At 45.6% G+C, this 13,206-nt stretch overlaps 1 protein-coding gene across 1 annotated transcript in view; it reads right to left on the bottom strand.

Annotated features, from left to right (window-relative positions):
- Positions 1-12,830, bottom strand: part of CPZ (carboxypeptidase Z) — a 155,539-nt gene extending 142,709 nt beyond the window's left edge. Inside the window, exon 1 of the mRNA XM_044295799.1 lies at positions 12,445-12,830. Coding sequence (XP_044151734.1) covers positions 12,445-12,544 — 100 coding nt within the window. The 5' untranslated portion in view covers positions 12,545-12,830. The remainder of the gene's footprint in view (positions 1-12,444) is intronic.
- Positions 12,831-13,206: the final 376 nt, after the last annotated feature.

The raw sequence follows: 13,206 nt of genomic DNA, 5'->3' as shown, positions 1-13,206 counted from the left end.
AACCATTTCAGGTGACTACCTCTTGAAGCTCATCAAGAGAATGCCAAGAGTGTGCAAAGCAGTAATCAAAGCAAAAGGTGGCTGCTTTGAAGAACCTAGAATATGACATATTTTCAGTTGTTTCACACTTTTTTGTTATGTATATAATTCCACATGTGTTAATTCATAGTTTTGATGCCTTCAGTGTGAATCTACAATTTTCATAGTCATGAAAATAAAGAAAACTCTTTGAATGAGAAGGTGTGTCCAAACTTTTGGTCTGTACTGTATATATATGTACAAAACAAGGGCAGCACAGCAGAAAAGCAGCAAAAAAATGTTGGGGATGTAGTGGGGTGCCAGCAGCTGTGGGGGTGATCCACCCACCTTACTTACAAAAATTGATAAACTCCACGGCTCATCCAGAAGTAGAAAGAGTAACAAAAATGTTTATTCACCAGACATACAGCAACGTTTCAATCCTCTCAGTGGGATCTTTCTGAAGCATATGCTGTCCCATATATTTTACCACAGCTATTACTGTACTTTGTAGCTCTATACTTGCACCTCTAGCACTATGTAACTATGTAACTTACCCACTTTGCCCTCATACATATTGTTGGACATGTACAGGCTGTAACCTAGAACCCCCCTCTCCATTACCCATATAATTACCTCTCCTTATCTCCTAGTTCATCATATATCATGCCATATATAATTATCTTGTTTATTCATTTTTTTTTATTTTTTTTTTCTCACTAGTGAAGGTCTTGGAATTAACCGAAACATCAGATACAATAGTCACATATACACAAAGGCATCTTGTCTTAATTTACCAATACGATTTGGAGGATATGTTATAATTACATATATATTTACTTGCATCCAATTTTGAGTGCACAGTGGTATTTTCTTAACTATTGGCTCATATCCGTTCCACTTTGCACCTGACTACTTCTGGACATTGAGTGCAGCCCAACAATACTACCCTATTAATGGTAGTTTGGGGATGCCCTTGATGTTAAATTTCCTTGGGGATACAAGGCAGGGCTTGAAATTGATGCAATGGCCAGTGCGTGGTTTTAGGAGATGTAATTGGAGTAATTGGTGTATTTGGATTGAAAACCGGCTGAAGGACCGTGTCCAGTGGCGTCTCTAGCTTTCAAATTTTGGGGGGGCACACTGGGGGCCAGGACAAAAGTAGGGGGGCAGCTATAACAACGATACATTTACACAAGTATGCTTAGAAGTGCTGCAATACTTTACCCAATACCTAAAACCGCAATAGGGAAGAAAAACCCCAATCACTCAGATTTCAACATCTCCTAGCTGCCTGGGGATCTGTGGATGACACTTATGGAGGGGGATCTGTGGATGACACATACCGTTTATAGCATCTCATGCTATGTGTCATCCACAGATCCACCCCATATCAGTGTCATATCGGGATCCCTCTTCCTATAAGGCCCCATTCACACATCCGAAATTTGCGTAACGGAATTGCGGACCCATTAATTTCTATAGGGCAGCACGACGTGCTGCCGGATACGGAAAGGCGGTCCCGCACTTCCGGGTCCACAATTCCGTTCCCGAAAAAAAATGCGGACCCGCACATTGCCGCTGCTATGGATGTCTGAAGGGAGTCTAACAGTGTCATCCACAGAGTGGCACAGATCCCCCCCCCCCCCCATAACTGTCATTTACAGATCTCCCCCCCCCCTATAACAGTGTCATCTACAGATTCCCCCCCCCCCCCCGTAACAGTGTCATGATCCCCCTCCCTATAACACTATAAGGGTATCATCCACAGATCCCTCCCCCCCATAACAGTGTAATGACTCATGACATCCAAAGACCCCCGATCCCCCTCCCTATAACACTATAAGGCTACTTTCACACTTGCGCTTGATCGGATCCGTTCTGAACGGATCCGATCATATTAATGCAGACGGAGGCTCCGTTCAGTACGGATCCGTCTGCATTAATAACTTAGAAAAAATTCTAAGTGTGAAAGCAGCCTGAGCGGATCCGTTCAGACTTTCAATGTAAAGTCAATGGGGGACGGATCCGCTTGAAGATTGAGCCATATGGTGACATCTTCAAGCGGATCCGTTCCCATTGACTTACATTGTAAGTCTGAACGGATCCGCTCGCCTCCGCACGGCCAGGCGGACACCTGAACGCCGCCAGACTGATGCAGTCTGAGCGGATCCGCGTCCATTCAGACTGCATCAGGGCTGGACGGAGGCGTTTGGGTCCGCTCGTGAGCCCCTTCAAACGGAGCTCACGAACGGACCCATGAACGCTAGTGTGAAAGTAGCCTAAGAGTATCATCCACAGACCCCCCCCCCCCCTATAACAGTGTAATGACTCATGACATCCACAGACCCCCGATCCCCCTCCCTATAACACTATAAGAGTATCATCCACAGATCCCCCCCCCCCCCGTATACCAGTGTAATGACATCCACAGACCACAGATCACCCTCCCACCGCTCACATTTGAACATGATTTCTCTAAACGGTGAAGTGAACACTGTAATCATCCAGGCTGCACTGACAGTAACTTTAAAGGGGTTCTGCACGTTCATTTAACTGAGATGATCTATACTCTGGATAGATCTTCAGCTTCTGATCGGCAGGGGTCAGACACCCGGTACCCCCGCCGATCAGCTGTTTGAGAAGGCAGCCGCGCTCGAGCAGCACCGCGGCCTTCTCACTGACTGACATCACAACTAGTATCAACTAGCCTGAGCGCGGCTAAGCTCTGTCCCTTGAATGGAGCTTAGCTGCGTCCACGCTAGTTGATACTAGTCGTGACGTCAGTGGGCTGGCGGTAAACAGTGAGAAGGCCGCGGCGCTACTGGAGCGCCGGTGCCTTCTCAAGCAGCTGATCGGCGGGGGTCCCGGGTGTCTGACCCCCGCCGATCAGAAGCTGATGATCTATCCAGAGTATAGATCATCAGTTAAATTAAAGTGCAGAACCCCTTTAACTTTTAAATCAGGAAGATTCTGGGGCAGCCGCAAGCCAGCTCTCCTCTCAGCTCTTTCACACTTGCGTTGTCCGGACCCGGCATAGAGTTCCGTCGTCGGGGCTCTATGCCGGAAGAATCCTGATCAGTTTTATCCTAATGCATTCTGAATGGAGAGAAATCCATTCAGGATGCATCAGGATGTCTTCAGTTCCGGACCAGAACGTTTTTTGGCCGGAGAAAATACCGCAGCATGCTGCGCTTTTTTCTCCGGCCAAAAATCCTGCAGACTTGCCGCAAGGCCGGATCCGGAATTAATTCCCATTGAAAGGCATTGATCCGGATCCGGCCTTAAGCTAAACGTCGTTTAGCTTTTTCTGAATGGTTACAATGGCTGCCGGGAAGCTAAAGTCCTGGCAGCCATGGTAAAGTGTAGTGGAGAGCGGGGGAGCGGTATACTTACCGTCCGTGCGGCTCCCAGGGCGCTCCAGAGTGACGTCAGGGCGCCCCACGCACATGGATGACGTGATCGCATGGCACGTCATCCATGCGCATGGGGCGCTCTGACGTCATTCTGGAGCGCCCCGGGAGCCGCACAGACTGTAAGTATACTGCTCCCCCGCTCCCCGCTCCTACTATGGCAACCAGGACTTTAATAGCGTCCTGGCTGCCATAGTAACACTGAACGCATTTTGAAGACGGATCCGTCTTCAAATGCTTTCAGTTCACTTGCGTTTTTCCGAATCCGGCGTGTAATTCCGGCAAGTGGAGTACACGCCGGATCCGGACAAACGCAAGTGTGAAAGAGGCCTAGGTCAGTCCACTCAGTCACTACTTGTAAGTTGTACCTTATTATTATTAAGTTAACCTGCTACACACCGTCTCCACTAGGTCAGGCTCAGTCCAGTCTGTTCGGTATCGGTAGGGTAGGGCCACGCCACGCCACGCCACACACTGTCTGTTCTCTAGTCTGGGCCTGGCTGGCTTAAAGGGCTTCTGTCCCCCCACTAAAGTCATATTTTTTTTTTTGCCAACTTAAATTCCTTATAATGCGATATATTATAGTGCTCTTACTCATTTTGGTTGGGTAGTTTCTTCAAAAAACTGACTTTTATAATATGTAAATGAGCTCTCTACCAGCAGGTAGGGCGGCCGCATCCTCCTTTCATAAAGACGCCCCCTCCTCATGTTGATTGACAGGGCCAGCGAACGTGCTAGTCTTCTGGCTGGCCCTGTCTGCGTTTAAAATCTGGCGCCTACGCTGTACCAGTCTTCAGTCGGCGCAGGCGCACTGAGAGGAGGACGCTCGCTCGGCCGCTCCTTCCTCAGTGCGCCTGCGCCGGGTGTAGATGTAACGTCATCGGCGCAGGCGCATTGAGGATGGAGCGGCCGAGCGAGCGTCGTCCCCTCAGTGCACCTGCGCCGACTGAAGACCAGTACGGCGCAGGCACCAGATTTTGAACGCAGACAGGGCCAGCCAGAAGACGAGCGCGTTCGCTGGCCCTGTCAACCAACATGCGAAGGGGGCGTCTTTATGAAAGGAGGATGCGGCTGCTACCAGCAAGTAACTGCCTTACTTGCCTGGTAGAGAGCTCATTTACATATTATAAAAGTCTGTTTTTTGAAGAAACGACCCAACCAAAATGAGTAAGAGCCCTATATATTAATATATCGCATTATAAGGAATTTAAGTTGAAAAAAAAAAAAATATGACTTTAAGCAGCTGCTGCCAGTAGATGAATGAATCTGGTCAGGTCCTGGAGCCGGGGGCGGAGCCGAGGGCGTGGCCGGGCGGAGCTGTGGGCGGAGCCTGGGACGCCGCGCGGCGGCGGTGGGTGGAGACCCGAGAGTGAGACCGCAACTGCACCGAGTCGGTGACTCAGATCATCAGAACAGATGTGAAGATGATGTCCGGTAGGGCTGCCTAGTGCCTACACAGTGCACAGCAGCGCAGCGCAGCATACACCAACAATGAATGGGAGACATTTTAGTTGGGGGGGCACAGCTTGATGTAGGGGGGGCCGTGGCCCCCTCTGGCCCCCCCCTGGCGACGCCACTGACCGTGTCCAGAGAGTTGTGGTCAATGATTCCTATTCGGAATGGTCCCGGGTTATAAGTGGTGTACCCCAAGGTTCAGTGCTGGGTCCTCTATTATTTATTTAGTAATGATATCGAGGATAAGATTAATAGAACCATTTCTATTTTTGCAGATGACACTAAGCTGTGTAGAACTGTACGGTCTATGGAAGATGTCCACAAACTATAAGCTGACTTGAACACTCTGAATGATTGGGCATCAACTTGGCAAATGAGGTTCAATGTGAACAAATGTAAAGATCTGCATCTTTGTAGTAATAATCTCTGTGCTTCATATGTCCTAGGTGATGTAGCACTGGGAGAGTCAGTTATAGGATTTGGGGGTCCTTGTGGATGGTAGATTAAATAACAGCACAATGTCAATCAGCTGCTTCTAAGGCTACCAGGATGTTGTCATGTATTAGAAAAAGCATGGACTCGTGGAGCAGGGATGTAATATTACCACTTTACAAAGCGTTGGTGCGGCCTCATCTGGAATATGCCATTAGTTCTGGGCACCAGTCCATAGAAAGGATGGAAAAAGTACAGAGGAGAGCGACTAAACTGATAAGGGGCATGGAGGGTCTTAGTTATGAAGAAAGATTAAAATAATTGAATTTATTTAGTCTTGAGAAGAGACATCTAAGGGGGGGACATGATTAACCTATACAAATATATAAATGGGCCGTACAAAAAATACTGTGAAAAACTGTTCCATGTAAAATGTGCTCAAAAGACAAGGGGGCACTGCCTCCGACTGGAGAGGAAAAAGTTCTGTCTCCAGAAGCGTCAAAGATTCTTTACTGTAAGAACGGTGACTCTGTGGGATAGACTACCTCAGGACGTGGTCACAGCAGGAACAGTGGGCAGTTTTATAAAGGGTTTAGATGAATTCCTAAAAGAGTCTCACTTCCTTCTGGGATTCGCATCCCCAACTATCCCTTGGTTGAACCGTATTAACTATGTAACTATAGTAACCAATTTTCTAATTGCATGTGAATAAAAATTTAGTATAGCCAGTGAGTTATTTACAGAAATCTGTCTGTATAGCGCCACCTGCTGTTTTCTCTTTTTCTAATTTCTCTGTCCGACTCCCTGAGAGGGAAGCACATGCTCAGTTCCACTCTTGAACTGTCATTAGCTGCAGTAGAAAGGACACTTCCCCTGAACAGTGCACACCTCCCCCAAGCTGCTAGCTGATATCACAGCAATGCAGGGGAGGGCGCCTTGAGAGGTTAAGGGAGGAGCATATAACAAAGAAGGGCAGCGGGCTTAAGCTCACCCAGCTGGGTACTTTGGAGCCTTTTTTTAAGGAATAAAAGTGCTTTTCTTGGACATAAAAAATAAAAACCCAAATGACATGAAGTTATGCTTATAATGGTTTACGACATTCTGATGGCCATTGCTGGTAGTTATATTATTGAAATTTATATGACGTCATCCTGCCTGGCCTTGTCAATCAATATGATGAGGGCCAGAGGAGGGAGACCAGAGCCTCTAGTTGGAGGGGCAACACACCCAATGCTTTTACTGTCTCATTTGCATAAAATAAAAACAGAGGCACATAAAAAGAAGGGGCAAAGACTGTTGGCTTCAGCTGAGACTAGGACATGTCTGAAGTAAGCTTCCAGACACTTATGGCAGGGGCTTATCGTTCCTGTGAACAAAATGACTCGGCAAAAATATTTATTTTGTCTGATCTATTTCAACAGATAAAGTCGGAGGAGGGTCGGGACCTCCCCATACATATTACACTTTCCGCCGAACACGTTGTTCTCGGCAAGTTCTGTAGGGTTGCCACCTTTCCCACCAAAAAGATACTGGATAAGTTCAGCCACACCCAAAGGGAGTGTGGTTGCGGGTACATGACTTAATTCTATGTCACAGTGTGGCTCCCTCTATTAATAATGCCCCCCAAAAATATGAATGCCCCATTAGTATCCCCCATTAATATTAATGCCTCCATTAGTGCCACCCAGAATTAATAATGCCCCTATTAGTGCCCCCAGTCATAGTAGTGCCCCCATTAGTGCCCCCCAGAATTACCCCCATTAGTGCCCCCCAATATTAATAATGCCCTCTTCTCTCTCAAACAACCTCACCTACTCCATTAGATGGCACTGCTGTGAACACTCGCTGCTCACTGCACTAGATCGTAATGACGTTTTGCAGGTCCTGCTGCAGTCAATGCTGTGAAATGTCATCACACTAGAGCACAGGTCCTGACACCGGTGCCATCAAATCAATTTAATTTTTTCTTTCTTAACACAAGTGGGGGAGGGGGAGGAAGTTAAAAGCTGTACTAATGAACATTAGTAACAGTCCATATAGGAATACTGGCAATTATTATTCCCGGTAGAAAAAAATTACTGGCAGGGGCACTAAATTAACCGCTTGGCCGGTGAGTTACCAGCTGGGTGGCAACCCTCCCTACTGTTCGGCTGATGATACACTAATTTGCATGGGGGCCTTTACTTTACATAGTAAATAGTGGTGCACCAAACCTTCTTCAGCACCAGGAAATCTACTGAGGTTGTCTTTTCCATTTATTCCCCCCCCCCCCCCCCCCCCCCAAGTCAAAAACTACTTAACAAGATGCAAACAGGTTGGGCTGTAATGACTTCAGGTCAAGGATTTATGAGCGCAGGCGGGCCATTCACATTCCAGATGATGGACGATGAAGCAAGTCTGGACAGTCCTCCACTTGTCCGGACACCGTCCCCTTAAGTCTTGCCATTTCACAGTGCCTTTATTTCTGAATGAATCCCTCCTCTGCATTCCAGGACACAGTATCTCCAATTTATGACAAATAAAAACTCCAACTGCTAATAGGACAGGGTCATTAAACTCTGCTATATCCACAGGCTACTCTAGGCTGAAAGGAGATAATCCATCACAGGGAAAAGGAGAAAAAATGTTTCTCCGGAGAAATCTTGAATAAGGGTCAAGACGTTGCATTTAAAAGCTTAGTAAGTGTTTTCCAACAGGTCTGACTTCGAGGAATGCCCTGGTCGGTGTGTTTATATTTTTTTCATTGTTTATGTATTTATTTATTTTATTCTAGGGGAAGGGGGGTGTGTGATATAAATGTTGATATATATATATATATTTTTTTTTTAACTTTTTTGTAGCCCTTCTAAGTGGCTACAATATCCACTAAAATATCATACATTCTTATATCCATAGAACTACAGTATAAGCTCAAATTGCTGTTATCCTATGTTGGCCTTCCCCCTGCTGACCAACATAGGAACTGCTGCTCTAATACCCTGGGTCCACTTAAGGCAGGGATGCCCAACCTGCGGCCCTCCAGCTGTTTCAAAATTACAACTCCCAGCATGCTCAGGCAGTCTACAGCTATCAGCCTACAACAAGGCATGATGGGAGTTGTAGTTTTACAACAGCTAGAGGGCCGCAGGTTAATCATCACTGTCCTAAGGTACACTCATGTGCGGCAGAGATTTCTACAACCAAAAACTCAGTTCCATTCATTAGGCCCCTTTCACACAGATGAGGATTCCGCGCTGAATCCGGACCCATTGACTTCAATGAAGCTGTGTACATGAGCGGTAATTTTCACGCATCAGTTGCATGCAAATCACAGCATGCTCTATATTGTGCGTTTTTTCACGCAACGCAGGCCCCATAGAAGTGAATGGAGCTGAGTGAAAATCGCAAGCATCCGCAAGCAAGTGTGGATGCGGTGTGATTTTCACGCATGGTTGCTAGGAGACGATCGGGATGGGGACCCAATCTTTATTATTTTACCTTATAACATGGTTAATAATAGCATTCTTAATACAGAATGCTTAGTAAAATGTCCATTGAGGGGTTAAAAATAATAAATTTAACTCACCCCATCCACTTTATCGCATAGCGGATCTCCTCTTCTTTCTACTTCCTTCAGGACCTGGCTAAAGGACCTTTCATGACGTCACTGTGCTCATCACATGGTCAATCACATGGTTCATCCATGAGGCAAGGTGAGAATCTCAAGGGAAGGAGTCACCCTCCTCTGACTGTAGATAACATTATACAGAAAGTGCGCTAATCTTCCCAAATTTTAGATTAAAACAGAGGTGTGTGTTCCCAGTTTGTGAAGATTAGGGCTCTATTTCACTTTTGACTTCAGGTGTAAAAATGGCTAAAAGGACCCTTGGTTTATAATATATATCAGTCCCACTCACTTTGAGTTGGGATATCATGCCATTTACAATCCATGAACCGATGTGGCTCTAATTCTGGGAAAAAATGGGCATGTTTTTCCTCAATACATTACTACACCTTTAGGCCCCTTCTCACACGGGCGAGTTTCCCGCAAGGGTGCAATGCGTGAGGTGAACGCATTGCATCCGCACTGAATCCGAACCCATTCACTTCAATGGGGCTGTGCAGATGAGCGGGGATTTTCACGCATGAAAATCGCAGCATGTTCTATATTCAGTGTTTTTCACGCAACGCAGACCCCAAAGAAATGAATGGGTCTGGGTGAAAATCTCAAGCATCCGCAAGCAAGTGCGGATGCGGTGCAATTTTCACACATGGTTGCTAGGTGATGATAGGGATGAGCAACCCCGGACCCCATTAAAGTCAATTTACTGTATTATTTTCCCTTATAACATGGTTATAAAGGAAAATAATAGCATTCTTAATACAGAATGCTTAGTAAAATGTGGCTTGAGGGGTTAAAAAAATTTAAATAAAAAATTACTCACCTCATCCTCTTGTTTGCGCAGCCGACATCGTCTTCTTTCTTATTCTTTCAGGACCTGCAAAAGGACCTTTGATGACGTAATCAGCGCAGGTCCTGCTGAATGAAGATAGAAGCGTCAACGCGCTCACCACGTAGTGTCATCAAAGGTCCTTTTGCAGGTCCTAAAAGAAGAAGAAAGAAGACGATGCCCCTCCAGCGCTATTGTACTATGCATTCAGTATTCAGAATGCTATTATTTTCCTTTATAACCATGTTATAAGGGAAAATATTAAAATCTACAGAACACCTAACCCAAACCTGAACTTCAGTGAAGAAGTCCGGGTTCGGGTCTGGGTACCACATTCAGTTTTTTATCACGCGTGTGCAAAACGCATTGCACCCGCGCGATAAAAACTGAACAAGGTAACGCAATCGCAGTCAAAACTGACTAAAATTGCATGTGCACTCGCGCGGGTTTCCCACAATGCACACGCAACGCACCCGGAGCAAATCCAGGGCGCCCGTATGAAAGAGGCGTTAGGGTCCATTCCGCCCGCAGTGTTTTTCGGATCCGCATATTGCAGATCTGCAAAACACCGGGCCGACACCCCAATAGAAATGCCTATTCTTGTCTGCACTGCGGACAAGAATAGGACACGTTCTGTTTTTTTGCGGAGCCGCGGGCCGGAACACTTTGTGTGCTGTCCGCATCTTTTCTATCCCCATTGAAAAGGAACGGGTCCATACCCGTTCCGCATAATTACGGAACAGATCCGGACCCAAAGTGCGGATGTGTGAATGGACCCTTAGAGGGTCATTTACTAGGAGATATACGCCAGTTTTGTTTGCGCCGCAATCTGCGACTTTTCCCTGCTCACGCCAGGTCTAAAAAGGGGGGCATGGAAGGGAAGGGGCAGGCCTGTCTTATTTATCATTTTTTACACCTGTTTTAGGGTGCAATTTTGTGGAACAGGTGCGGACCTATTCATTTCAATGGGGCCGCAAAAGATGCGGACAGCACACTGTGTGCTGTCCGCATCCGTTGTTCCGTTCCGCGGCCCTGCAAAAAATCAACAAATTTAAAAATTTCCTTTGTGATGGATTACTTCGTCACAAAGCGCATTTCTTAGTAAGTAATGGGTGCAATGTAAGGGACTGGTGATTGCGCCGCCCCCATCATTGTACCCCTCAGATGTCACATTCATTGCCGATCGCAGCATCTGACATTAATATTAATGTCTATAATTAAAAAATAAGTCAAATAAAATCATACCTCATCCATTTGATCGAGATTAGCCCACTGCTGCCATCGTGATTGAAGATCCAGAGCGAAATCTCGTGTGGAGCATGATGACATCATCGTGAAGGCTGGTCTGGTGACATCATACGTCATCGCACATGAGATTTTGCGTGGCATCTTCAATCAAGATGGCAGCGGCGGGCTCTTCACGCTCAAGCGGATGAGGAAAGTCCGCTTTGCGGTGAATCGAATTTTCCCTGAAAATTCGCAGTAAAGTCCACTTCTGACACTTCGATTCACTCAACACTAGTCGTAACCCTTGGATACAAGCAGTGTATAATGTGATGGAAAAATGAATCCAGCCAGGAAAGGAGGTAATATGGACAATCACAATACATTAGTAAGTGCCTTGTATTAACTTTCTGTACATGATAAGGGCTCATTCAGATGGCCGTAATGTTTTGCGGTCTGCAAATTGCGGATACTCAAAACACGGGTACCGGCCATGTGCATTCCACATTTTGCGGACTGCACATGGCCTGCACTATGAAATAAATTATTATTAAATAAAACATGAATAAGACATGCTCTATGTTTCTTGCGGGGCCAGGGAACAGAACTAGGGATGTGGACAGCATCTTTTGCTGCCCCATTAAAATGAATGGGTCCGCACCCATTCTGCAAAATTGCAGAACGAATGCTGACCCATTCATATGGTCGTCTGAATGAGCCCTAAATGTAATTTGCTGAAGTGAGACAACCCCATGAAACTTGCTGTAAATTAGAAGTTCTGTTCTGTGGTTAACAGCACGTACTCAGATTGGGTCACCGTCACTAGTGGGGCACCTCGGGGGTCAATATGGGACCTTGTTTTTTTTAATATATATATATATATATATATATATATATATATATATATATATTTTTTTTTTTTTTCTGTTCTTCTGATGGATCAGAAAAAACTGAAAACGAAAAGGCGATAAGAAAGAAAGAAAGCCTGTATACAAGTTTGTATAAAAAGTAATGTGTAATATTATTTTTTTTCTAAAACTGTATTTTGTGATAAGAAGACAGCTGAGCTAAGGACTTCTAAAAGATAGAAGATAGATAGGAAATAGATAGATAGATAATAGACAGATAGATGATAGATAGATAGATAGATAGATAGATAGATAGATAGATAGATAGATAGATAGGTAGGTAGGAGATAGGTAGGTAGATAGATAATAGACAGATAGATGATAGATAGATAGATAGATAGATAGATAGGTAGATGGATGGATAGATAGATAGATAGATAGGTAGGTAGGATATAGGTAGGTAGATAGATAATAGACAGATAGATGATAGATAGATAGAAGATAGACAGATGATAGATAGATATTATACACTGCATATCAGCTAGTAAAGTAGCATAAAACCCACACACATAAACACATAAAACCCCCACACACATGGACAGTAATAGCTTATTGTGTTCTTACCTGAGGCTTGGTCTCCAGGGAAGCAGCTGGGGGAGCAGCGCACGACCCCCACACTGATGATGAGCAAGGCTCCAAGCAGGGGGTACCTGAGTCCTGCCATTCTGGGCAGGGAGGAGCAGACTGATGTGGCACAGGCAGCAGTGGAGAGGTCTGCACCACTTCTGAGAGTCTGGGCTGCATCAGTTTTTTTACTTTCTTTCCAGGCAGCCAAATTGCTCACGTGTTACAGTGGGGTCATGTTACATCGGAGGGTCTAGGAATATTCAGATTTACTAGGAGTTGGCTGTAGATCCCCCACCGGTCTGGAGAGATAATAGTCTTCTCTTTAGATGGGGGATCATTAATTCCTTGTGGGCATTCAGAAGCTGTTTGCTGGAAGTGGGAGAACTGTGAATTACTGAGTGAAGGACGCAGATTTGTTTCCTGACTTTGAGGGAATGCATATGTGTTTAACCATTCCCATGCAGTGGTTGCACAAGAGCAGAAATGCTCCCAGTCTATAACGAGTAACCGCACTACCACAAAAATGCACGCAAATTCTTCTTGTGAACACAGGGGGGCTCAGGGTACACAGGGGGCTCTAAAGAACACATAGCCAGAGCAAACTATTTAACCCTTTCATTTCAGGCCACCGGGTACAGAGGTAGCAGTAGAGGGCCCATAGGCCCCTCTGCTACATAAGAAGATACCAGTATTATAAACGGTCAGTGAGAACCTTGTTTGGGTTGCACTTCCGTTTCGGACCTAAAGAGGGGGTTCTCA

Source organism: Bufo gargarizans, chromosome 1, assembly GCF_014858855.1.
Source record: "Bufo gargarizans isolate SCDJY-AF-19 chromosome 1, ASM1485885v1, whole genome shotgun sequence".
NCBI classification, from domain to species: Eukaryota; Metazoa; Chordata; class Amphibia; order Anura; family Bufonidae; genus Bufo; species Bufo gargarizans.
Note: the sequence above shows the minus strand (reverse complement) of the source record. Positions and strands in the feature narration are given on the sequence as shown.